A 27,956-nucleotide genomic window follows, 5' to 3' on the forward strand; every position below is an offset into this window, starting at 1 on the left:
ACAATAGGATTCAGAATGTAGCAGTCTGATTGGTCCTAGAACAATAGGATTCAGAATGCAGCAGTCTGATTGGTCCTAGAACAATAGGGTCCAGAATGCAGCAGTCTGATTGGTCCTAGAACAATAGGGTCCAGAATGCAGCAGTCTGATTGGTCCACAGGAGCCATCCAATCCAGCTCCAGGTGGAAGTGAATCCGCAACCTGATTGGCCTACAGGTGAATCCCGGAATTAGCCAATCACGTGGGGCCCATTGTGTAAACAATGTATATAAAGCAGACATTCTGGGGGAACTTCCATTCCTCCTCACCACTATGAGCTGAATAAAGAGCATGAAATCCAGTCTTGATTCAGAGTATATTTCACACCCGCTCTGAAAACCTAACAGTTTCAGGGGCAGGTTTTTCAGCCGACAAATGCTTAGGACAAACAGGGTTGGTCTTGCAATGTCTCCTATAAGTAGTGCTTTTTTCCGGGGGGATGCAGGGGGACGCGTACCCCTAAACATTTTGGGTTGCCCTGACCGACCGATGGACCAACCGACATGCCAGCTGTCTTCGCAGTAGCAGGGCAGACTGGAGCTCTGTCATTCTCTCTGCTGGTGCCCAGGCAAGGGAGTCTGGGGCGGCCATGGTGTATGGGTTCTGAAGGCAAAAGAAGGACTGGATCCTGATTAATTCTATAGACACGAGGCTTGACCAGCAAGACTCTGGGAGCAAGTGCGATAGCCACTCCCTGGCCCAGGCCGTTTTTATTAACAAAAGAACTTTAACACAGCATTTGTAATAACCAATCAGCTTTCCTCTGAGCATTTCAAAAAATCCCCATGTGGGAAGAAAGTCAGATCAGAGGAAGCTGAAAAGGAAAACAGGAAGACACAATGAGAGGTAAAGGAGGTGCTGTGGGATTGGTGGAAGTCAATGTTTGTTTTTCTTTTTAGTGTTTATATTATTAACTTGTAAGATATGGAATTCTTTTTTTGAATGTCAGTTTTTGTGTTTTGTGTATTGTTATTTTTTGATATTGTTTTGTGTTGTTGTGTGGAAAATACTAATAAAATTTATAATAACAATAAGAAAATAAAAATACTAAATCATAAAAAAAGATCAGAGGAAGCTTCTTAACTACAAAGAACTACTTGAGCATGCATACATATTTAGGCTAAATAAAACAGGAACCAAGGAGGAATGCATTTAGCAAACCCCAGAGGTCATAAACAGGCAGCAGTAAACGGGAAAGACAGGCATTTTTATCACCTGCATGTGAACTCTGTTTCCTGACCCCAAGATTAACAAAAGTTACATCAAAGCTACCTCCTATCTTTATGTACTCAGGATGCCTGGTGAAGCAACCAGTCTGTGTACGTCACTGTCAGGCATAGAGAAAATGGGGCAGAGATGTAGAGGCTTGGATTGATCAGAAATCATGTCACATGACTCAAACCCAGTCAAAACAATGGCTGACACAATGGCTTGCTTCATTTTTTCATAATTCCTCATAGCAACCCCACGTGACCACCACAGCGGTGGAGGCGACGCTACTGCTCCTCCTCCTCTTCCTCCTCTTGCCGGGCTAGCGCCAGCCGGCGATTGCTTGCCCCTCCTTGCTCAAGCAACCCTGCCATTGCTGGGAGCCTTCCCGTCCTCTCAGCGCCACCGCTGTCGCCTTGAGTCCCTCGTCCAGGGGTTGGGGGCAGGAAGGGGGCGAGGGGGAGCAGCCAAAATGAGAGTACCCCTAAACATTTTTTTAAAGAAAAAAAGGACTGCCTATAAGTTACTAATGAAGGAGACTGATACACCTCCCTAGGAAGGCATTTCATCATCAGAGAGCCACCACAGAGTGGGCCCTGTCATGAGTCACCAAAAAACAGACACCTTCAGCGTTTGGCCTAACCAAGAGGGCCTCTTCTGCTCATAAGTAGGGCCCGAGATGGTTGATATTGGGAAAGGTGCTCTTTCATGTACTTTTAGGCACAGGTATGTGTGAACCAAGGAAGGACCAGGGTCCAGGGGCTTATTATGGTCCCTGGCCTCTCCCATTGAAAGGATCAGGCTCCTGCCACTATGGGTAGACAATGCTACTGGCCAAAAGGGAGAAATTGTCTAGCCTGACAAAAGAAGGGCAGCATTTTAAGCAAAGCAGAAGCCGGCAATGGAGCTTGTGAGGGCAGACAGGAGGGACAGAACATTCCCTCGCTTACCCACCTTCCTTTCCCCCCCCCCTTTTACTTTTTTATTGATTTGTTAACAAAATGAGTGCAAACATAAGAAAAAGAAAGAAAACTAAGAATTGGTAACGCAAACCATGAAGCGTCACAGCCTAGAAGGGTGAAATGCAAAGATACAGCACATCTCCAAAAAAGGATAACAAAGTTTTATCTCCTATACGGATACCCTTTACAATTATAAAGATTTATAAAAATAAAAGTATTCTCCACCTGTGAGTCCCATCTTTATTGAGAATAAAGGTTCCATATAGATCAGACATTTGCATATGCAAACGGCACCAACCATGTGCCTCAATATTTGTATAAGAATATTTGCATAAGAAAATCATGCCACATATTGAAAAGAAATTCAGAAAGAAATTATTGATTCAAGCTCTGCCCTTTGGGTACTTTTTCAAGATGGGCAATTTGTGAAACCCTTGAACACCAGCAATCCCAAATATTAAGATTAAGGATATTCTAGGATTTGGCAACACAGCCTTGAGCTGCTCTTAGGAGATGAGAAATAAGTTATTTACTTTTCAAATCCCATTCTGTTTCCATATAGGTTCAAAATTGCCAGGTGGAAAGATAGAGTAGCAGTTTGTTTGTTTGTTTACCAAAGAGATCTCAGCAAATGCCTTATTCCACAATTCAGCCACCTCTGAGCAGTCCCACCATGTGTGCTTATATGTACCTACCTCTTTTTGGCTATTTGGCAGGGGTGGAATTGACAGGCACGGCTTCCACCATGATCATTACGACTCTCAGCACAATCACCTTTGAGAATGTGGACTCTTACTACAAGTCTGGCATCCCCTTTACTGGGCAGGTAAGGCAGGCTGAGAGATCCCCACTGCGCACGACCCCACAGCTGAATGTTTGTTTTAAAGACAAATGTTCCCCGTATGCACTGGAACAGGAGGATGGATGGGCCAGGGTGGTTAGCAATTCAGCCCCCACCCCTCATCTCCCATCCTGACCTCTGAGGTGCCACCTCTGGAATCCTGATGCAATTTGTGTGTCCTCAACCTTCTCCATCCTCACCCACCTGAACCTATAGAACGCCCCCTACAGACAGTCATCTCCCTCAGAGGCGGAGTAAGGTGGGTGCGGTGGGTGTGCCCCCCGGGTGTCATTCCCGAGGGTGGTGACATCACTGTGCCACCCCCCGGGATGCTCAGCGCGGGCGGCACACCCCTGGGACACGCACTCCCCAGGATGCTCGGTGCGGGTGGCAGCACAGCGCACCTCCTGGGATGCTTGCCTCGTCCCCCTGGGATGCTCACCCTGTCCCCGGGACGTTCACCTCACCCACATGGGCGGCTGGCCCCGCCCCCAGGTGCACACCACTCTGGGCGCCGGAATAGCTAGCTCCACCACTCATCTCCCTCCCAATTCATATGGGTTACTGCTAAAATGAGGCTGCATTTTAAGCTGTATTTTAAGCCGTATTTTAATTAACTGTTTGTTTGTTGTTGTATTTTTTTCTGTTATGTTTTATTGAAATTCATATTTGGTGTTAGCTGCTCTGAGCCCAGCCCTGGCCAGGGCGGGCAGGATATAAATAAAATTTTATACAGTCATACCTCTTCTTGGGACGCGGGTGGCACTGTGGGTTAAACCACAGAGCCTAGGACTTGCCAATCAGAAGGTCGGCGGTTCAAATCCCCGCGACGAGGTGAGTTCCCATTGCTCAGTCCCGGCTCCTGCTAACCTAGCAGTTTGAAAGCACGTCAAAGTGCAAGTAGATAAATAGATACCGCTTCAGCGGGAAGGTAAACGGCGTTTCCGTGCGCTGCTCTGGTTCGCCAGAAGCGGCTTAGTCATGCTGGCCACATGACCCGGAAGCCATACTCTGGCTCCCTCGGCCAATAAAGCGAGATGAGCGCCGCAATCCCAGAGTCGGTCACGACTGGACCTAATGGTCAGCGGTCCCTTTACCTTTACCTTACCTCTTCTTACATTCGGTTTAGGTTATGTCTTTTCAGGTTGCGCCCCATAGCAACCCAGAAGTACTGGAAAGGGTTACTCCTGCGTTTCGCTGTTAGCGCATGCGCAGGCGCTCAAAATGACATCATGCGCATGCGCGGAAGCGGAGAAGCGCAACCCGTGCACGTGCAGACGCGGGTTGCGTTCTGCTCATGTTGCGAATGGGGCTCTGGAACGGATCCTGTTCGCAACCAGAGGTACCACTGTAATCATCATCATCATCATCATCAGACCAAACTGCTATATGTATTGTTTTTGCCCTGCTAGGTGAAGCTTTTGGATGCTGCCAAAGTGCCAATTGCCAATCAAACAATTCAGATTAGGGTACATCTAACTGGAACCAGCACCAAGTACGTAACTGATGACCAGGGACGAGCCCGTTTTTCCATAGACACTGATAACTTCACAGCTCCTGAACTCAGGATCCAGGTGAGTGTTCAAGGGGATTGAGAACTAAATAAGGCAGATTTATTCTTCGCAAGCACAAAACACGGGAATATCATAGAATCGTAAGAGTCTTAAAGTTGGAAAGGGACCTGCAGGGGTCATCTAGTCCAACCCCCTGCAGTTCAGGAATCTCAGCTAAAGCATCCAGGACAGATGGCCGCCCAACCTCTCCAATATCAATTGGATCGGTTGAAATTTTAAAAAATGCTTTGAGATTCAGTTTCCTGTGGCACCTACTTTTTTCTTTTCTCTTTCTCCTTTATCACCTTTTCTGGGTTTGTCATTTCCTGTTAATTTCATTTCCATTTCTGAATCCAGGAAATGTATTGGGACTAGAAAAAGACCCCCAAGGGCTGGGACTGTGTATGTGATAGCAGAAATGGCTGTTGGGTTGATACGTCTGACTCTTATTGTCTCCTAAAGGTGTGTGTTGGTTGCTGGGCACGCCAATAGGTCTGAGATGAATCTCGAACTGGTGTAATATCACAAAGTTGATCTCATAGTCCCTGTGATGGGATGATGAGCTGCTTGTGCGTAAAATCGTAGTCCCTCAGAGTTTGTTCAAGTCCACAAACCTCTGTCTGTGACGGAGCCCCTCAGACATGGCTCCTCTAGTCACTCGCAGATTCCGACAGTGGCTGCTTTCGGAATCGCTTCCAACATAAAAGCTCCTTAACGGAAACACGTCTTCTGGACTCACAGCGTGACAGTTTCCGGCGAGGAGTGGGTCTCCCTATGGGAGGTCCAGAAACCTCCCCACTGTTCTCGCTGGACGTGTCCCTGAGCCCTCCCTCCTGCTCGCTTTCCCTCAGAGACCCACCTCTCCCCCTGCTGGTTCCTGCTTCCGCTGCTGGGTCTCTCCCAACCTCCGTGAGCCCTTCCACCACCTGTCCCTCCGATGGCAGTTCCCTGACATCCACCTCCCCTCCAGGGCCCCCGTCACCCCCTCCCGTTCCCTCTCCTCTGGGCGGTGAGGAGGTAAAACCCCGAAAAGAATCCTCTTCATCTTCAGACGTCTCGAACATTTCCCTCCATCGGTTGCCGTTCCAGGTCTCTGAATCCTCCTCCTCCTCGGAATCTGTGAACCCCTCCAACTCCTCTTCCTCATCTGTGGTTGCAAAGTATTCCCTCCGGAACCTCGCTACAGGCTGAGGTTTACGTGGGAACCTCTGATGAAAAGTTTCTATTAAGACCTCGTCATTGACATCCTCTGCCATGACCCAGGTGTTTTCCGACTCCGGTTCCCCTTCCCACATTACCAAATACTCCACTTGATCTCCCTTCCACCTGGAATCTAGGATCTCCACCACATGGCTGCTGTGTTCCCTTTCCTCCATTGCTGGTCCCCGGGTGAACCTCCCTTCTCTGTCCCCTTTATACGGTGACAGGAACGACCTGTGGAAAACTGGGTGCAGCTTCATGTGGTTCGGTAACCGGAGTCTGAAAGCCACTGGGTTGACCTGTTGCGTGACTTCAAATGGGCCCAATCTTTTGGGTCTTAACTTCTTACAACCCCCTTTGAATGATAACCCTTGGGTTGACAGCCACACCTGGTCCCCCACCCTAATGGTTTCACCTTCCCTTCTGTTTGTGTCTGCCTGCCTCTTATACTCCTCCTTGGCCCTGTCTAAGTTGAGTTGGAGCTGACGATGGATCGCTTCCATTTCTTCTACCAACTGTTCGGCAGCCGGGACGCTCCATCTCTCCCCTTCCCCCCCTGGGAAAGCCCTGGGATGGCACCCGTAATTAGCCAAAAAGGGGCTCATCCCTGTGGACACGTTCTCCGCATTGTTGTAGGCAAATTCCACCAACGCCAGCTTCTCCACCCAATCATTCTCTCTGTCATTGACATAACACCTCAGATATTGCTGGAGGATGCCATTGGCTCTTTCCGCCTGCCCGTTGGTTTCAGGATGCCGGGCAGTCGAAAAATTGACCTCTACATGCAGTAAGCTCATGAGCTTCCTCCAGAACCTGGAAGTAAATTGTTTCCCTCGGTCTGAAACCACCCTCAAGGGGGCGCCATGCAACCTAAAAACATTTTCTACAAACAATTTCGCTGTTTCTTCTGCCGTGACAGCATGTGAGCAGGCTATAAAGTGGCCCATTTTGGTTAACAGGTCTACCACAACCATGATGGCTGTTTTCCCTCTGGACTTTGGCAGATCAGTCATGAAATCTATTGACACTGCTTCCCATGGTCTTTCAGGTGTGGGTAGCGGTTCTAATAACCCCGCCGGCGCCTGCCTCTCCCCTTTGGCTCGCTGGCATTGGTCACAACCCCTCACATACTCCCGTACATCTTCCCTGACCTTGGGCCACCAAAATTCCCTGGTAACCAACCACATAGTTTTGTGTTGCCCAAAATGCCCCGCTGTGGGGCTATCGTGCAGCTGCTTGAGTACCTTCCCCCTCAACTCTCCTTCAGGTATATACAGCGCTCCCTTGTAATACAACGCCCCGTTTCTCTCCTCAAAACCTCCGGGTTTGTCTCCCTCCCTCCTGAGACCCCTGAGTTTGTCCTGGGCGTATTCATCATTCTCCGTTCCCTCTACCAGTTCTCTTTCTCCCACCAATGCCACCCCACACACCCAGCGGTCCTCTGGAATGACATGTCTCTCTTCGGGTGCTCCCTCCCCCTCCAAATATTCAGGTTTGCGTGAGAGAGCGTCCGCCCTAATGTTCTCTGGGCCTGGCACGTAACAAATCTCAAAGTTAAATTTGGAGAACTCCTGGGCCCATCTCACTTGCTGTTGGTTGAGCACTCGTGCCGTCCTCCAATACTCTAGGTTCTTGTGGTCAGTGCACACTTGCACCTTATGTTGTGCTCCAATTAGCAGGTGCCTCCATCTCCGGAAAGCCTCATGAATGGCGAGTAGTTCTCGGTCATACACCGTGTAGTTCCTCTCGGATTTGTTCAGCTTTCGTGAAAAAAAGGCACACGGTCTCCACTCTGACTCCTCCTTCCCTGGCTGCAGAAGCACCGCCCCAATCGCTCTGTCTGATGCGTCAGTTTCCACTCTCATTGGTTTTTGTAAATCCACATGCAGGAGTTGTTCTTCCGAGGCGAAGGCCCTTTTTAGTTCCTCAAATGCTCGCTCCGCCTCCTCAGTCCAAACGAATTTCTTCTTACTGCTGAGACAGTCCGTAATGGGCGCCGTCAGGTGGGCAAAGTTTCGGATGAACTTACGATAGAAGTTCCCAAACCCTAGGAACCTCTGCACATCCTTCCTTGTTTTGGGTGTTTTCCATTCCAGCACCGCCTGGACCTTGCCGGGATCCATGGCCAATCCCTTGTCTGACAGGCGATACCCCAGGAATTCCACCTCCTTGGTATGAAACTGACACTTCTCCAGTTTTACCCACAGCTGGTTGGCTTGCAGCCTGCTCAACACTTCTCTGACGTCTCTCACATGCTGCTCCTCATTCTCAGAATACACCAACACGTCATCTAAGAAGGCCACACAATTCTTGTAAAGCAAAGGCCCCAGGACGTGGTTCATAAAGGATTGAAAGCACGCGGAGCCTGCTTGTGGGCCGAAGGGCATAACGAGATATTCAAATGCCCCTAAAGGGGTGAACATGGTGGTTTTCCATTCATCCCCCTTTCTTATTCGTATCAGGTTGTACGCCCCCCTTAGGTCCAGCTTTGTGAAAATCTTTCCCTTCCGCACCCTTGTCAAAATGTCGTCAATCCTGGGCATAGGGAAGGCCACTGGTTCTGACACTGCATTCAAGGCCCTGAAGTCACACACCAGCCTCGGCTTGTCCGTGTTTTTTTTATCCACAAAAAACACTGGGCTGCCTCCCACCGCTCTGGACTCTCAGATGAAACCCCTCTTCAGATTTTTGTCAATGAACTCCCTTAGTTCTAACATCTCCCTGTCTGACATGGCATACAACTTGCCTACTGGGAGCTGTGCCCCAGGGAGTAAATTGATTTGACAGTCAAAGGGTCTATGCGGGGGTAGTTGGTCAGCTTCCCTTTCGCTGAAGACGTCGCGGAGATCTGCGTATTGTCGTGGTACCTTCACGTTCTCCGTTACTTCAGTCCCTGCTAGGGTGGCTTGGGCCCCTGCCAAACCCTTTCCCTCTTTGCAGTGTTCTAAGCAATGTGCTGAACCAAAGGAAACCACTCTCTGATGCCAGCCCACCAGCGGATCATGTAACGCTAGCCAGCTCATCCCCAGTATAATGGGAGCTCATCCCAAGGTGGCCACATTAAACGCTATGAGTTCGGTGTGCCTTGCCACCTTCATTATCATTGGGACGGTCTGCAAGCTGACTTCTCCTCCCAACAGCTCCCTGCCATCGATCGTGGTCACCTGCAGGGGGTTGCTTAAAGGGATCGTCTGTATCTGGTGTTCAGCTGCAAACTCTTTGCTCATGAAATTGCAGGAGCTGCCTGAGTCCAACAGCGCCTTTATCTTTAGAGGGTGTCCGTTTGGCAGCTCTAGCGCCACTTCTATCACTAGGGCGGGTTTAGGAGGTTCTGGCGTGGGCACTTTCACTGCTCTTTGGCCTGGCTGCTGTGCCCTGACGGTGGCAGCCAGGTGTTGGCTTTTACTTGCTCCGATATTTCTTCCTCTCTTCCCTCAACAGCTCCCACCATCCCTTGCCATTCCTTCCTCTGGGGGCAGACTCTGGCAAAGTGACCTGGCTGTTGGCAGAGATAGCATTTCCGGGCGCCTTTTCCCTCCTTCTTTCCCCCCTCACTGGGCTTTGAAACTGCGCGCACGCGCGCTGTTCCGATTTCCATCGGCTCTGCCGGCGGGAAAGTTGGCTCTGGAATGTCTGGAATGCGGAACTCCTTCCAACGTTCCCCCTTCCCTTCCCGCCTCTCCAATGCTCTCGCCTCCTGGCGCACTCCTATGGTCCTTGGGCTCCCCCCAAACTTCTGCACCAATCCTGGTACCTTTCTGGCGAGCTGGGTGGCTTTCCCCTTTTTGTCTGCATCCCGAGCCCTCCTCTCCTCAAGCCTCGCCGTCTGCAGCGCTAGCTGGACCTCCAACACCCGGTACCTTTCCTCCAGACTTGGACTCGCCCCTGCTCCTGCTTCTCCGGTTCCGGCTGGGTTGCTCATGATGCCTTCTCCTGCACAAGCTGCTTTCAAAGACTGTCGGAATGCTGTGATGGGATGATGAGCTGCTTGTGCGTAAAATCGTAGTCCCTCAGAGTTTGTTCAAGTCCACAAACCTCTGTCTGTGACGGAGCCCCTCAGACATGGCTCCTCTAGTCACTCGCAGATTCCGACAGTGGCTGCTTTCGGAATCGCTTCCAACATAAAAGCTCCTTAACGGAAACACGTCTTCTGGACTCACGGCGTGACAGTTTCCGGCGAGGAGTGGGTCTCCCTATGGGAGGTCCAGAAACCTCCCCACTATTCTCGCTGGACGTGTCCCTGAGCCCTCCCTCTTGCTCGCTTTCCCTCAGAGACCCACCTCTCCCCCTGCTGGTTCCTGCTTCCGCTGCTGGGTCTCTCCCAACCTCCGTGAGCCCTTCCACCACCTGTCCCTCCGATGGCAGTTCCCTGACAGTCCCCAAGGCACCAATGATTCCCTAATACAGGGACAACAAGGATTTATTTTCTCCAGTCCCTGAGCACCCGCCATTTTCCTCTTTCTTTCTGTTTGCCAGGCAACTTATAAATCGAACTCTGCGTGTGAACAAGGCTGGATCAGTCCCCAACACCAGGGCACATCTCATTCAGCGGGGCGTTTTTACTCACCAAGCCAAAGCTACCTCCACATTGAGCGTGTTGCTGGGACCTTAAGCTGTGGTCAGACTCAGACACTCCGGGTCCATTATATTCTGAATTCAGCTGTCGTAAAAGAGGAGGAGATGGTCTTTTACTATTTGGTAAGCCTGGACAGAGTGGGCTTTCTTTGGTAGGGAATTGGGGGTGGGCCTTCTCAGTGGCTGCTCCCAACGTTTGGAACTCTATTTAGGGAAGTTTTTAATGTTTGATGTTTTAGCGTATTTTTAATATTCTGTTGGAAGTCACCCAGAGTGGCTGGGAAAACCCAGCCAGTTGGGCGGGGTATAATAATAATAATGATAATCATCATCATCATCATCATCATCATCATCATCAGGGGACTGCCATTGGCACAGGGCAGGGAGGCCGGGAGGAACTCCTGAGGAGCAGTTCCTCCTTCAGCGGTGGGAAAAGCCACACCTCCAGTGGAGAACAAGGGGAAGGGGCCAGCCAAGCGAGGAAAGGGCTCGAGGGTGCTGCTGAGAGCCCCAGCGCCTTACCTAGCCAGGCTGGTCAGGAGGGATGCAGGCCCCTTCCGTCGCCCAGCTTGCGCAGAGGGGTGAAACACAAAGAGGGGTGGCGGAGGCTTGGGGTACCGAAGTTCTTATGCCGGGGGAGAAGCCAGAAGGGGCCACTCCTGGATTCTGCAAGTGACTAAGACGGACATGAACTTTGTGGTTCTGCATTGTAAATAGTTTGCATAATAAAACCTGTAAAAGACAGGTCAGAGTCCTGCCTGGTTACTCACGAGCAACCACCACCCGCACCTGACAGTTATTATTATTATTATTATTACTCTTCATAGAGAAGTTAGACTGGCTCCCTTGTCGTCCGTCTGCCAGCTGTTTTATTCTGACAGGCCTTTGTGAACTGACTGGTTTTTGATTTTTTTAAGGAAAGGACTTTGAATAGTGCTCATTCAAATCCATTTTCAGCTGCCAAACTGTTTGATTTCTAATTGCAAAGATAGGCTCAAGCGTAATGGCAATTCATGTTGTACTACCAGGAGAGAGATTGTTTCTGGAAGCTACTGGCTCCCTGTTTGTAAGAACTGCTGGCATATCAGTGTAACCATATATTTTGCCTCCTCCATCCTCATCCAGCTTATAGGCAAATGAGAGTAGGATGCTGAACTAGATGGACCATTGGCCTGACCTAGCAGGCTGTTGTGTTCTTATGCTTTTATCAGGCGTTTTCCGCCTTCCATGCAGGTGATGGCTAAGGGGGTCATTGTGCGATCAGGGACCCATGTTCTGCCTGTGGAGCACAGAGAAGGTAAGTGGCACTCTATTCCCATTTCCTCCATTCTTGGGGACCTTTCAAATTTTAAATAAACCAAGGTGATAACGTAAACCAGGGGTCAGCAAACTATTTCAGCAGCGGGCTGGTCCACTGTCCGTCAGACCTTGTGGGGGGCCGGACTATATTTTGGAAAAAAATAATGAGCAAGTTCCTATGCCCCATAAATAACCCAGAGATGCATTTTAAATAAAAGCACCCATTCTGCTCATGTAAAAATACTAGGCAGGCCCCACAAATAACCCAGAGATGCATTTTAATAAAAGCACACATTCTACTCATGTAAAAACATGCTGATTCCTGGACCGTCCACGGGCCAGATTTAGAAGGTGATTGGGCCAGATCCGGCCCCTGGGCCTTAGTTTGCCTACCCATGATGTAAACCCACACCTTAGTACAGTGCCACCACATATGCTTCCATGTGCCCTTGCGGTTCTTGCATGACATGTTTCAGAGTTTCCTCAATTTTATACTCATAGACAATATAATTTTACACTCATGAATTGTAATCGTTCTCTTCCTCCCTCTCTTCCTCCTTGGGAATTTTGTGTCAGTGCGCTATGCCAGTCATTTGGGGTTCCCTTTTCAGTCAGCAATGTCACTCAGAAAGTCTCCCAGAATATACTTCCTCAGTTCAGCTCACCTGTGGGAATAAACACATTCCAGGTCTGCTTTAAGTATCGATGGAAGAATTAACATTACAACTTATACAACTGCTGGCCTAAGGAAAATAAAGTAAAACTATGTACAGTGGTGCCTCGGGTTACATACGCTTCAGGTTACATATGCTTCAGGTTATAGACTCCGCTAACCCAGAAATAGTGCTTCAGGTTAAGAATTTTGCTTCAGGATGAGAACAGAAATCGTGCTCCGGCGGCGCGGCAGCAGCAGGAGGCCCCATCAGCTAAAGTGGTCTTCAGGTTAAGAACAGTTTCAGGTTAAGTACGGACCTCCGGAATGAATTAAGTACTTAACCCGAGGTACCACTGTACAGAGAATCATTCCTCCTCCCTGCTCTGCAGCCATCTGAGCAGAGTAGCAACCACACCTCCTCCTTCAGAGCCTGTCTAATAAAGAAGTCTGTTGCTAAGGAAACCCTGTTGCTGGGGAAGACCTGTTGCTAGCAGAAAGCTTGTTGCTAGGGGCAGATTTGTTGTTAGGGGCAAAACTATGCAAGGATCATTTCAAGTCTATTTTAACATTTCGTTATCTACCAGCCAAAGGGGTGTTTTCTCTGGACCTCTCTGTTGACATGGACACTGCTCCATTGGCCCGTTTGCTTCTCTACACGATTTTGCCCAGTAGAGAACTAGTGGCCCATTCAGCAGATTTCACCGTGGAGAACTGCTTCACAAACAAGGTAAGGTTGTGGGGACTCTCTGAGGCCCAGAGCAGACATGGCCATGAGGCTCTCTCTTCCCTCTCCGGCATAAACCTTTGCCAAAGTTCTCACTTGGTAGTCCATAGAGCACCGTTTTTTCCAGTTGGACCAGCAGAATATTAACTTGTTGGCAGCTGAGGAGGGCAACCCAAGCTGAGAAAACAAATCCCAGAAGGGATTATCTCTGTGCTGTCATGTAATAGAATGAACTCTTCAAATGCCCTTTCTATAATAATTTTTATGAATTTTTCAATTACAATCCAATAATAGCCTCATTATAACAATACCAAATTGCAATACAATTACTAAAAGCAATAATAATAATAATAATAAGTTTATTATTTGTACCCTGCCCATCTGGCTGGGTTTCCCCAGCCAATCATTCATATACCAAATTATATAATTTAGGTGGCCCCCTGCATGCAAGATTTGATGGTTTGATGATTTTCTTTACTTCTGCGTTCCAAAATCTTATTAATTTCAATTACATTCCAGTCAAAATAATAATCCCTTATCCATCAACTGCAATATTAATAACTTCCATTTGTGGTGACACATTAAATGATTTATAAATCTACAAGTGAGGCACCCCAACTATATCCTTTTTCTTCCTGTGTGTGACAACTATTTTGTGGTGTTTCTTCCTGTCCTTGTAAAATGTTATGTCTGCCTTTTCCCAGTTGTTGCTGTTCTCCACCATGCCTTGGTTGATACCCCCTTGTTGTTTCAGAAATTATCCATTGCTCCGTTCTGTGCTTTATTGTTTTGCAACTTTAACAACAGCTTCAAAAATCACTCCGTCCCAATAAATAACCTGCTTTCACAATTTTTTCAAATGCCCTTTATGCCTCCAGGTGAATCTGCGGTTCTCTGATGCTGAAGGCCTCCCTACCAGCAAAACTCACCTCCATCTTGCTGCCTCCAAAGGCTCCCTTTGTGCTGTCCATGCTGTCGATAAGAGTGTCTTTCTCTTGAAGCCCGAAGCTGAGATGTCCCCTAAGACTGTGAGTCAAATCTGCTTTTGAAGCTGTCTTCAAGTGTAACATTCCCAGAGCCACTTTTGCGCTTCTGTGCCATGGGGTGGGCTGATGCCATGTACATGAGCCGTGTGGCATGTGTGTCCGGTGTGCTGACTGTTGGGATGCATCCAAGGGAACGGGGGCAATTGGCAGGCCCCCAGCTGGCTCCAGCCCACTGGCCGGCAGCCGGGCAATCTCCGGTCCTTGGTGCAGCATGAATCTGCGACCCAGAGCTTCAGAAGCTTCAGAAGCTGGGCACGCAACTCAGCAGAGATAAGAACTCTTCGCAACAGAAGGGCAGATTAGAGGCTGTGTAAAACATATTTACAGGCATTTTATTCAGCATCAGGACAAAGGGAAAACATGTCTGCTCCCCTTCGTGTCCAAGCAAACAGCATAAGCAAAAGCTATACACAAATGGAAGTTCCCAGCAAGCTGTGCTGGAAAGTAAACAGACATGTGACACACAACAGCCTGTTCCTCTTAAGGTGGAACGGACTATCTTAACACTGACGTTGTATGGCTCTGGCCCCCTCAATCGCAGGGGCAAGGCCATATATCTCCAAAACACTTCCTTTCTCAAGGAAGCCAGACTCTGGATAACCACTAGAACCTCTGGAGTCTCTCGTTTTTCAGAGACTGGGGTGCATACAACAATTTTAAAAAACTAAGTTTCATTCCAGTTATATGCTGGACTGATAAACTGAGGACCGGGGATGCATAGAAAATCTGTATCCACTTTTGAAACGGTTTGGCAAAGTGTTGAATGGACCCATTCCTTTCTGTCCAAACTGTGTCCTGGAAACCAAGTCTTGTGAGGCACAGCTGAGTATGTTTAGCCTGGGGAAAGAGAAGGCTGAGAGGTGATCTGATGGCTACCTTCAAGGCTGAAGACAGGGCAAGCTTGTTTTCTGCTGTGCCAGAGAGTGGGACCCGAGTCAGTGGCTTCAAATTACAAGGAAAGAGATTCCAACTAAATATGGGGAATAACTTTCTGGTGGTCAGAGCTGTTCTGCAGTGGCCACGCCGGGACATTTTAGAGGAGAGGTGATTTAGAGGAGATATGGAAGGCGTTTGTAGAATTTGTACTGTTAAAACGGAAAGGGGTCAAACCATCGCAAGAGGTGTTGAAATTGTGGGTGGTTGGATAGTAACAATGGAATGGTCTCCGTGGCGAGGTGCACATTTTTATTCTTACTTATTTATGCTTATTACTTTGTAAAAATATATAGAAAAAATAAAAAATAGCAGGGGCATTTTAGGACATGCCTAATTGTGGCTACTTTTGTGGTCAGGTTTATAATCTGCTCCCCGTGAAGGACCTCCGAGGTTACACCTACAAGCACCACAACCTGCTTGAACCGTACCTTGGTCGCTGCACGGTTAGGGATAATATTGTTGTGGGAGGCATCAGCTACAGATATGAATCTTTTCAGCGGAGTGAAGGTGATGCCTATGACATTCTCAAGGTGAGTGCCAAAGGACGCGCTGCATTGGCATGAGACCCTTAATCTCAGGGTCATGGGTTTGAGCCCCATGTGGGCGAGAGAGTCCTTCATTGCAGGAGTTTGGTCTAGGTGGTCCTTGCGGTCCACTCCAACTCTGCAATTCTATGATTCTGTGATTTGTCGGGGAGTGAAATGTCTGCCAGGAAGAGGAGGGCACATTGTAGGGACCCACCGCGTGACAGTGGCAGCTCAGCCACCCAAAATCTAGGGCTGTAAGGAAGCACGGTGTTGCATTCCACCCCGCATACGTCGCACGCAGCAATGTTTCCATTCCTCTGCAGTTCGTTTTCCACCAAAAGCTATTGTCCTCTGCAGAGAGATTATGTAACCTTAAGAAGAGTCTGCTGTCCAGTGTTCTCACATTGCTCAACCAAATGCCTGTGGGAAGCCTGCAAACAGGATCCGAGCGGAAGAGCCCTTTTCCCCCTCCTGTGGTTTTCAGCGACTGGTATTCAGAAGCATCACTGCCTCCAACTGGGGAGGCAAACCATCACCATCATGGCTCGTAGCCACTGATAGCCTTTCCCCCTAATTTGTCTGATCCTCTGAGCCATCCACATTTGTGGCCATCACTCCCTCCAGTGGAAGCGAGTTTCAATGTTGAACTAGATAAAAGGTAAAGGTAAAGGACTCCTGGATGGTTAAGTCCAGTCAAAGGTGATTATGGGGTTGCGGCGCTCATCTCGCTTTCAGGCCGAGGGAGACGGCGTTTGTCCACAGAAAGCTTTCCAGGTCATGTGGCCAGCAGGACTAAACCATTTCTGGCACAATGAGATGGAGGCCAGACCACATAGAAATGCTGTTTACCTTCCCACCGGACTGGTACCTATTTATCTGCTTGCACTGGCATGCTTTCAAACTGCTAGGTGGGCAGGAGCTGGGACACAGCAACGGGAGCTCACCCCGTCGCGGGGATTCAAACCGCCGACCTTCTGATCGGCAAGCCCAAGAGGCTCTGTGGTTTAGACCACAGCGTCACCTGCATCCTTACAGTTGAACTAGGCACCATGTGAATAACTGCTTTTTGAATCCGCCCTGAATCTTTCAACATTCAGTTTCACTGGATGCCCATGAGTTCTAATGTCATGAGAGTACTGTGTCCAGTTCTGGGCACCACAATTTAAGAAGATGTCAACAAGCTGGAACATGTACAGAGGAGGGCAACCAAGATGATCAAGGGTCTAGAAACAGGTAGGTAGCCATGTTGGTCTAAAGCAGTCGATATATATATATATATATATATATATATATATATATATATATATATATGTAGGTTTTGGTGTCTTCGGGTGTCTTCCCGTGTAAGAGTTGGGGTGTCTAGGCGACGTTTCGACGAGGTCTCACTCGTCATCTTCAGGCTGGTGCTTTCGGCTTCTTGTTACTAGAACAGGGCAGGATCTCAGTGTTTGAGTTCCTATAAATACTGTTGAGGGGGTGTGGTGTATAGCCTCCAACGTTCTGGGCAGAGAGGAAGTTCCTAGGTTAATGTGCCTTTTCTTCTTTTGTTCATTAATTACTTGAGGGATATCTTGAGTGATTACTTGAGTGATATTCTGAGTACCACTTAGGAGGGTCATTAGGTGTGGATTAGTTGCTAAAGCTTTCGTGTCTTGACCTCTTGACCTTGTAAAGAGTTTTTCTGAGAAGATGGCTGTACTGCACTTAGTTGTGCTCTGGCTTGGCTTCGTGTATAGGGGCGAGCTGTGGTTTTGTGCCCTGTGCCAGCCAGATCTGTGTAGGGATTGCAGGGGGGTGCAGCATCCGGAGGTGCCACTATGGTTTGGCTACTGGATGGTGTCTGTAATTTATCTGTGGAGAGGGTCTGGGTTTGGGTCTGGTGTGGTTGATTGGAGATGGCGTTCTGTGTGCCTCTGGTTCTGGTGTCGGTTTTTGTGGGGAGGGCTAATTTCCAGATGTCTGGCAGGCGGGACGTGTCGTCACGCTTGTTCATGTTGTGAGGGTGTTTCTCTATCTCGATGGCTTCCATGATTATTCTCTTGTGGTGATGTTCCATGTTAAAGAGCAATTTGGAATCTGCAAAATTAATTTCGTGTCCTGTTTCTTTCATGTGTTGGTAAAGAGAGGAAGTTTTTTCTTCTTTTTTGACGGCATTCTTGTGTTCTGCGATACGTGCATTTATTCGTCTGTTTGTTTGTCCAATGTACGTGGCTGGGCAGACTTTGCAGGGTATTTCATAGACCCCTTGGTTTTCTAACTGGATTTTATCTTTTGGGTTTCTGAGGATATTGGCTATTTTTTGGTTGGTGCAAAAGGCTGTTTTGATATTGTGTTTATGGAGGATTTTGCTAATTTTATCTGTAGTGCCCTTGATATAAGGAAGGAGGGCCATGCCATTGTTTTCTTCTGTGTCTTGGTTTTTGGTATTTATAGGAACTCAAACACTGAGATCCTGCTCTGTTCTAGTAACAAGAAGCCGAAAGCACCAGCCTGAAGATGACGAGTGAGACCTCGTCGAAACGTCGCCTAGACACCCCAACTCTTACACGGGAAGACACCCGAAGACACCAAAACCTACATTCCTGTACCCGTGAAAATCTACGAAAGCAAATATCTCACCTCTACGGGGAGGAAACCTTCCAGCTGACAAGAACCTACGAGAAACTAGAAATCCGAAGAGCCACCATCTTATGTGATCTCTTGTTCCTACGCAACTGCCGAGACAACAACTTAATTCCCACATGCTTCCAACTTAAATTCCACTCTAAAACCCCAGCTACCGAAAGGATCCTGAAACGAACTGAACTATCCCTAATCAGAAACGAACTACATAAGAAAAGATACCTACTAAACCAAACCAACAAAGATCTGCTCACTCTTCACCTCAAACTCTGTAACAAAATCCACCCTGCACTCTGGGACAAATGCAAACAACTAGCCGTTTGGAGAGCTGAAACAGAGTCCTCACATAAGACAGACATACACACCAACAAACTCCACAAACTAGAGAAACGCCAGAAGCCCAGCCACCCTCCACAACAACCCATGAAACAAACAGTACATAACATATCAGACAGGATCCTCACCTCAACTGAAACCAAAGTACTCTCCAAAGGTTTCAACTTTGCAGTCGCCCCGAGACGCATCCCCACGGAAAACATCATATGCGGAGTCGAAGCTAGCCTAACCAAAATCAACCCAGATGAAGCCAATAAAATCAGACTTGAAGTCACCAACATCCTCTGCTCCAGCAAACCACCCAGAAGCAATTTACACAAAGAAGAACAGAAAGCACTCACCAACCTGAGGAAAGACAACAACATAATCATTCTCCCAGCAGACAAAGGTAATGCCACTGTTGTGATGAACACATCGGACTACCAAGCAAAACTATCAAATCTACTCCAAGACCCTACCTACCAACCTATAAAAACAGATCCCACCACCTATCTGGAAAAAACCACCAAATCCAAAATAAAAGCCTCTCCTATCAGTGAAGAAATCCAGCTAAGAATCATCCCCAGAGAAAAATCATCCAGATGCCCCAAACTCTACGGTCTCCCCAAGATACACAAAGAAGGAACACCACTCAGACCAATAGTCAGCTCCATAGGCTCACCTCTACAAAATCTCGCTAAATTTCTCGCTAAGCAACTTCAGCCCTATGCAGAATCTATCGCTTCACACGTTACAAACTCCTTCCAGTTCATAGAAACAATAAAGAAGCAAAACCTACATCCCGATGACCTACTTGTGAGCTTCGATGTTGTATCTCTCTTCACACAAGTGCCCATTAATGAAGCCTTGACAGCCATTCAAAACAAATACAATCCCCCCGAATACATCCTGGACCTGACCAACCACTGCCTAACCAACACGTACTTCATCCACAATGGACAAAGATACAAACAGATAGAAGGAGCACCTATGGGATCACCCCTCTCACCGGTCATCGCAAATCTGTACATGGAACACTTTGAAACCAATGCTTTAGACAAGTCAGAACACAAACCCAAACTTTGGCTCAGATATGTTGACGACACCTTTGTAATTTGGCCACACGGGAAGGAAAAACTAGATAGCTTCCTCACACATCTCAACAGCCTACACCCCAAAATACAATTCACTATGGAAATAGAAGCCAACAACCAACTTCCCTTCCTTGACGTCCTAATCTACAAAAAACCTGATGGCTCCCTAGGACACACTATCTACCGGAAAAAAACACACACCAACCGCTACTTACATGCACAATCACACCACCACCCTGCACAAATAAACTCCGTAGCCAAGACTCTCATCTCCAGAACCAAACGCCTGGCTGACAAAGACCACTTGACAACTGAGTTACAGAATCTCTCAAATGTGTTAATCGCCAACGGATACCAGCAAAACAGGGTTACGAAGCTAATCCAAAAAGAAACACCCCCCAAAAACCAAGACACAGAAGAAAACAATGGCATGGCCCTCCTTCCTTATATCAAGGGCACTACAGATAAAATTAGCAAAATCCTCCATAAACACAATATCAAAACAGCCTTTTGCACCAACCAAAAAATAGCCAATATCCTCAGAAACCCCAAAGATAAAATCCAGTTAGAAAACCAAGGGGTCTATGAAATACCCTGCAAAGTCTGCCCAGCCACGTACATTGGACAAACAAACAGACGAATAAATGCACGTATCGCAGAACACAAGAATGCCGTCAAAAAAGAAGAAAAAACTTCCTCTCTTTACCAACACATGAAAGAAACAGGACACGAAATTAATTTTGCAGATTCCAAATTGCTCTTTAACATGGAACATCACCACAAGAGAATAATCATGGAAGCCATCGAGATAGAGAAACACCCTCACAACATGAACAAGCGTGACGACACGTCCCGCCTGCCAGACATCTGGAAATTAGCCCTCCCCACAAAAACCGACACCAGAACCAGAGGCACACAGAACGCCATCTCCAATCAACCACACCAGACCCAAACCCAGACCCTCTCCACAGATAAATTACAGACACCATCCAGTAGCCAAACCATAGTGGCACCTCCGGATGCTGCACCCCCCTGCAATCCCTACACAGATCTGGCTGGCACAGGGCACAAAACCACAGCTCGCCCCTATACACGAAGCCAAGCCAGAGCACAACTAAGTGCAGTACAGCCATCTTCTCAGAAAAACTCTTTACAAGGTCAAGAGGTCAAGACACGAAAGCTTTAGCAACTAATCCACACCTAATGACCCTCCTAAGTGGTACTCAGAATATCACTCAAGTAATCACTCAAGATATCCCTCAAGTAATTAATGAACAAAAGAAGAAAAGGCACATTAACCTAGGAACTTCCTCTCTGCCCAGAACGTTGGAGGCTATACACCACACCCCCTCAACAGTATTTATAGGAACTCAAACACTGAGATCCTGCTCTGTTCTAGTAACAAGAAACCGAAAGCACCAGCCTGAAGATGACGAGTGAGACCTCGTCGAAACGTCGCCTAGACACCCCAACTCTTACACGGGAAGACACCCGAAGACACCAAAACCTACATTCCTGTACCCGTGAAAATCTACGAAAGCATATATATATATATATATATATATATATATATATATATATATATTTGCTTTCGTAGATTTTCACGGGTACAGGAATGCAGGTTTTGGTGTCTTCGGGTGTCTTCCCGTGTAAGAGCCTAGACACCCCAACTCTTACACGGGAAGACACCCGAAGACACCAAAACCTGCATATATATATATATATATATACACACACACACACACACACACACACACACACACACACAACAGGTTTACCATACCCATTGAGTCAGTCACCCATCTCCTACTACCCTCCTGAGAAAAACCCCTCCCCACCCTCCCACTATATATAAGGGTCTGGTGACTTCTGTTTCAGTGTATCTGAAGAAGTGTGCATGCACATGAAAGCTTATACCAAGAACAAACTTAGTTGGTCTCTAAGGTGCTACTGGACTATTTTTTTATTTTATTTTAAAAATATATTTCAAGGGTCTGGAAGCCAAGCCTTATGAGGAACGGTTGAAGGAGCTGGGCATGTTTAGCCTGGAAAAGAGGCTGAGGAGCCCTTCAAATATTTCAAGGGCTGTCACATGAAAGAGGGAACAAGCTTGTTTTCTCCTGCTCTGGAGCGTAGGGACTGGACCAATGGCTTCAAGTTACAAGAAAGGAGATTCTGACTAATCATTAGGAAGAACTTTCTGACAGCAAGAGTTGTTTGGCAGTGGAACGGACTCCCATGAGAGGTGGTGGACTCTTCTTCCTTGGAGGTTTTAAAGCAAAGTTTGGATGGACACCTGTCCTGGATGCTTTAGCTGAGATTCCTGTGTTGCAGGCGGTTGGATGGCCACTTGATTATCCTTGGGTTCCCTTAGGTAAAGGTAAAGGGACCCCTGACCATTAGGTCCAGTCATGGACAACTGGGGTTGCAGTGCTCATCTTGCTCTATAGGCCAAGGGAGCCGGCGTTTGTCCGCAGACAGCTTCCAGGTCATGTGGCCAGCATGACTAAGCCGCTTCTGGCGAACCAGAGCAGCGCACGGAAACGCCGTTTACCTTCCTGCTGGAGCGGTACCTATTGATCTACTTGCACTTTGACGTGCTTTCGAACTGCTAGGCTGGCAGGAGCAGGGACCGAGCAATGGGAGCTCACCCGGTCGCAGGGATTCGAACCGCACACCCTTACAACTCTGCAATTCTTTGATTCTATGAGAGAGGGAGAAAAATGTTTCTCTATCCCCCTGTATCCTTCCAGACCACCCGGCAGTGGGCAGAGGAGGATTTTCAGCTCCTGAAGGGTTAATCCAGACTAGGTAGAGACTCTCCTGGTCAGGTATTCGGGAACAGAGACACATATGCTGTTTGGGAAGGCATAACACTCTAGAGAAGGGTTCATACTGGCTCATTTTCTCATTTTGCAGGACTTTGGCTTGAAAGTTTTTACCAGCACCACGATACAGAAGCCTAACCTTTGCAGAGAAGATATACCAGTATATGCCAGTAAGAACCTGGTGGCAATGTTGGTGGCAATTGTGGGAGTAGGGGTGGGATTTCCTCCAATTAGCCTTCGTTCCATCTTCCTAATGCCCTGAAAATCACAAGATTTATGAGCTCTGCAAATTTAAGAGGAACGATAACAGCTTAGGAAGAGCCAATGGCAAATCTTCTCTAGCATCCTGTTCTCACATTGGCTGAAGGGTTGCTTGTGGGAAACCAGCAAATGTACATCCAGCTACCCGCTACGTCCCTAAGGGCCTTGAGGCAACGACTAAAACTTTTGCTGAGTGCCTAGTTCTACAGCCCTATATTTTAGAAAAAATATTAAGATACTTGGCAGAAGGGTTTTCAGGAAGAGTTTCAATTGCCTCATCCCTTCTGGCATTTGCATGCTGTAAATAGAAAGTTTACAGTGGAACCTCGGTTCCTGAACAAAATCCATTCCGGAAGCCCGTTCAGCTTGCGAAATGTTCGAAAACCGAGGCATGGCTTCCCATTGGTTGCAAGAGCATCTTGCACTCCGCAGAAGTCGTGTCGCACGTTCAAGTTCCAAAAAACATTTGGAAATGGAAGCATTTACTTCTGGGTTTTCAGCATTCGGGAACCAAAACATACAAGAACAGAGGCGTTCGGGAACCGAGGTTCCAATGTACCAGTATTTGCCCAAAGCTAGATTCAGAGTGTATTTTGTTCTAATAGGGCCTTATGAATTTGCCACCGTTATCGTTATGGTAAAATATCATGCTATTTAAATGGCATAGATTAATTAGTCACTCAGCAGCAATAGAACATGGTTACAGTGGTACCTCAGGTTACATACGCTTCAGGTTACACACTCCACTAAGCCAGAAATAGTGCTTCATGTTAAGAACTTTGCTTCAGGATAAGAACAGAAATCAGATTCTGGCAGCGCGGCGGCAGCAGGAGGCCCCATTAGCTATAGTGGTGCTTCAGGTTAAGAACAGTTTCAGGTTAAGAACGGACCTCCGGAACGAATTAAGTACTTAACCCGAGGTACCACTGTATAGGCCTTGGAGGACACATGGTGATTTGCAGAATTCTACCTTTTGTTTTAAAAAGCGAAATGGCTTAAAAGTTAAATGGAACCAAATAGAAATTGGGTGCTTCTATGCAGGTTGGGGGTTAGATTGTAAACACAGACACATACACACAAGACAGCTGTGTATGAAACACAATTTATGACACACACGCACATACACAAAGAGAGATAGAGAGTACAAAGAAAAACAAAATGAAATTGAATAAATAAATTAGTTGGCATCTGTTTGCCTCAAGAGATAATGTAGGAGTGTGACGTCAAACCATTGGAGAGTTAGAGGACTTGCTGTGTCTGTATGGGAGAGACATGTTTAATTGCAGCTGGAGCAGAGGAAGGTCTCGGTGTTGCTGTTACAGATGCACTGTGGTGTTACTTATCTCTGCTCTCCTCCCAGTGGTCATTTCTCCTCTGGTCACCCCTGTGGAAATAAAGTACATAATGCAGGGCAATATCCAACAGTCCCACTCAGAGTGTACCTACTGAAATCAAGAGGGCTTTCTGTTCATTGAGTCCGAATAACAATGGCTATCATCTATGCTCTGTCTTCCTTCAAGCAGCTGACCTACAGGTTGAAACTCTGAGTAGACGGCTAGGAGCTCCAGGCATTCCTGCACAAGAAGCTGCAAGAACAGGAAGACAGCAGGAGACTGTCAGGAGCTACTTTCCCGAGACGTGGCTCTGGAACACGTGGATAGTGAAGTAAGTAGTGGTTTTCAGACTTTGTGGGGTGCGCATATTGCAGATATTAATATTATGCAGTTTGAAGCGAGTGGATGCATAAAAACGGGCTCCTTTGGAAATGAAGCACTGTTTAACGAAAGCTTTGTTTGCGGAACTTTCTTCAAAACAAAACAAAAACATCCAAACAACTCCTTAAGACATATGCCAGTCCAAGACATAGGCTCAGCATCTTACAAAATGTCAAACAATTTCAACAGACCTAGAAACAGAGGTTTGTCTCTCCCCACAACCTGCATCCTGCCTGGGGCTGTTTATCTGGAAAGCTTCATCTACATCCTCACTCTCACAGAGCCCAGGAACAAAGGACTCCAGCCACCACCCTTCCAAGATGGCGAAGTTGCAATTCAATTCAATACCTCTCATGTGATCTAAGGTTAAACACTCATATGTTAGATTGCAGAAAACAACATTCCATTATCAGCTCAGTTAAGGCTCAGAGTCCCTTAGAGTACGGCAGTGGAATTTTCCAGCATTAAACCCTTTCACCATTACACATAAGCATTCCCATTTCGGTGTCAATTAAAACCAATATAATCAATAGGGCAGTGGTGGTGCTGGGGGAGTCCGTAGCGAAAATCCCTTGAAAGAAATGCTGAGAACCTGTGGCCCTCCAGGTGTTACTGCCATACAACCTCCATCATACCTGCTCACAGGCCATCCAGCCCGGGGCTGATGGGAGTTGGAGCCCAACAACAACGGGAAGGCCACACAGCCCCCACCCCACAAAATCTCTGCCCTATTACAAGCCATAACCCTAGGGAGAATTAGGCAAATTAATGAAGGACAAGGCTCTTGATAGTACCTCGAATACTTGGAAGTGATGTGCATTTTACAGGATTTCCCTGGTGATGGGAAATGAAGATACGGCTTGCAGGAGGGAGCTATGAAAATGTTCTTCACCCTGCACGGCCATCTTCAGAAAAATAAAGGCCTGTCACATTGAAGATGGATCAAACATTGCTGGGGCTTTGTCAACACAGAGGATCGGGAGGCCAGCTGGCAAGCCCCAGCTCAGCCGACTCCTTCCATCGACCTCTGCTCTGACGTAAATCAGCGACCCGGGCTTCAGAACCAGGGCACGCTATCAGCAGATAGAACTGCACACACAGAATAGGCTTGAGGCTTGTGAAGTCATACTACAAACTACAGATTTATTAATCATAAATCAGGACAAAGAAACATGTCGTCTCTCATGCCGTCTCAGAGAGAACGGGAAAAAGCAAAAGCTATACACAAACGGAAGTTCCCAGCATACTGTGCTGGAATGTAAACAGACAGGTGACATGCAACAATTCCACATGTCTGTTCCTTAAAGTGGAGTGGAATTCTCAGCAGGCTTGTACTAGATAACCCTTGGGGTCCCTTCCAACTATGATTCTATGAAACTTGTTTTCTGCTGCTCCAGAGGGCAGGGCCGAAATCAATGGATTCAAGTTAAAGGAGATTCTGACTAAACATTATGGTGGTCAGAGCTGTTTGGTATGGACTTCCTCAGAAGGTGGTGGACTCTCCTTCCCTGGAGGCTTTTAAGCAGAGCTTGGATGGCCATCTGTGGGCGATTTGTTAGCTGGGAATTGTTCAGTGGACTAGATGAGGCTTGGGGTCCTATCGATGGTATCAAACACCGAGTAAATTGGCAAAAATGTACAAAACTAAATCAAATAAATGTTGGAAATGTAAAGAGAAAGAAGGTTATTTTTATCATATGTGTGGTGCCAGTGTGATGTAGTGGTTAAGAATGGTAGACTTGTGATCTGGTGAACCAGGTTCACTTCCCCGCTCCTCCACATGCAGCTGCTGGGTGACCTTGGGCTAGTCTCACTTCTCTGAAGTCTCTCAGCCCCACTCACCTCACAGAGTGTTTGTTGTGGGGGAGGAAGGGAAAGGAGAATGTTAGCCGCTTTGAGACTCCTTCGGGTAGTGATAAAGCGGGATATCAAATCCAAACTCATGTGGTAACCTTACTTACCTTGTGGTAAGGTTAAGGCTTACTGGGAAATGATATACAATGAAATGAAAAGGATGTTTAAAATAATGTTTGTAAAAAAACCACCAGAAGCCTTTCTCTTGTGAATTATAGGGACAGAACTACTTAAATTGTATAGAAATTTATTCATGTATACGACTACAGCAGCAAGAATGTTACTTGCGCCCAAATGGAAAGAAGCAGAAGTCCCAGCAAAGGAAGAATGGATATGAAAACGTATGGAATATGCAGAAATGGCAAAACTTTCCAGAAGAATAAGAAATCAAGATAACAAACTTTTAATAAAAGAATGGAAATGGTTTATTGAATATTTACAGACAAATTGTAAACAGATAAAAAGACTGGCAGGATTATTGTAATAACCTGCAGTTACATAAGAGTATATATTCAAAGAAGATAAATAAATATGTTAAGTTAATTTGGATATGCAGAAGATATTAAAAACAAACTTAAGGAACCGCAGAAAGAGGGGGAAGGAAGTCAAGTTTTAAAATGTCAAAATAACTGTAAAATCAATGGAATGTGTATATCTGAAAAGATATGTATACGTATATGTATATACATATACATATATATAAAACCCTTGGGACCCCTTCAAACTCTATGATTCTTTGATTCCTGTTCTTTTCTGTCCCTCAGCGGCGAGTCCCAAGGCGAGATTGACATCCCCGTGACCATTCCGGACACCATCACCGAGTGGAAGGCAGGAGCTTTCTGCTTGTCCCCGGATGTGGGCTTTGGCCTGGCCCAGACTGCCTCTCTCAAAGCCTTCCAGCCATTCTTCCTTGATCTGACTATGCCCTACTCTGTGGTGCGGGGCGAAGCGTTCACCCTGAAGGCCACTGTCTTCACTTACATGCAGCGCTGCGTCAGGGTGAGGAACGCCCTAGCTTGGCTCCCGATTCCCGAAAACTCCTCGCCCTCTTTTCCTTGGCATAGAATTTGGATCGCCTAGGCACGGAATCATATTGCTGCAGGCACCCCAGTCTCTTGAGTGGCGAGAGACTTTTGTTCCCTCCCCGCTAACGCCTTTCTGTTCATGGACAGGTCAGTATCTCGCTGGCTCCCTCTGCTGAGTTTGTGGCTTCCCCTGTGGAGAAGGAGGAGGACTCTTACTGCCTGTGTGCCAACGAAAGGAAAACGGTCTCGTGGACGGTAACTCCCAAATCTCTGGGTAAGCAGCAATGCTAGGAACTGGGTAACCACCACGGTCTGAAAGCGAGATGAGCGCCGTAACCACATACAGTGGTGCCTCGCAAGACGAAAATCATCCGTTCTGCGAGTCTCTTCGTCTAGCGGTTTTTTCGTCTTGCGAAGCAACCCTATTAGCGGCTTAGCGGATTAGTGCTATTAGCGGTTTAGCGGATTAGCGGCTATTAAAGGCTTAGCGGCTTAGCGGCTAAAAGGCTATTAGCGGCTTAGCGGCTTAGAAAAAGGGGGGAAAGCGAATAAAAATCGGAACACTCGCAAGACGTTTTCGTCTTGCGAAGCAAGCCCATAGGGAAATTCGTCTTGCGAAGCAGCTCAAAAACGAAAAACCCTTTCGTCTAGCTCATTTTCCGTCTTGCGAGGCATT

General features: G+C 47.2%; 1 protein-coding gene across 1 annotated transcript in view; it reads left to right on the forward strand.

Annotated features, from left to right (window-relative positions):
- LOC308578801 (alpha-2-macroglobulin-like) overlaps positions 1-27,956 on the forward strand; it is a gene marked incomplete at its 5' end in the record, with an annotated part of 67,801 nt that overhangs the window by 14,822 nt on the left and 25,023 nt on the right. Inside the window, 11 exons of the mRNA XM_081179372.1 lie at positions 2,927-3,036; positions 4,464-4,625; positions 10,281-10,502; positions 11,613-11,700; positions 12,861-13,060; positions 13,936-14,085; positions 15,396-15,569; positions 22,517-22,595; positions 24,207-24,351; positions 27,020-27,254; positions 27,428-27,554. Coding sequence (XP_081035498.1) covers positions 2,927-3,036; positions 4,464-4,625; positions 10,281-10,502; positions 11,613-11,700; positions 12,861-13,060; positions 13,936-14,085; positions 15,396-15,569; positions 22,517-22,595; positions 24,207-24,351; positions 27,020-27,254; positions 27,428-27,554 — 1,692 coding nt within the window. The remainder of the gene's footprint in view (positions 1-2,926; positions 3,037-4,463; positions 4,626-10,280; positions 10,503-11,612; positions 11,701-12,860; positions 13,061-13,935; positions 14,086-15,395; positions 15,570-22,516; positions 22,596-24,206; positions 24,352-27,019; positions 27,255-27,427; positions 27,555-27,956) is intronic.

This window comes from Podarcis bocagei (assembly GCF_964188305.1).
Source record: "Podarcis bocagei genome assembly, chromosome: 2".
In the NCBI taxonomy this organism is placed as follows: Eukaryota; Metazoa; Chordata; class Lepidosauria; order Squamata; family Lacertidae; genus Podarcis; species Podarcis bocagei.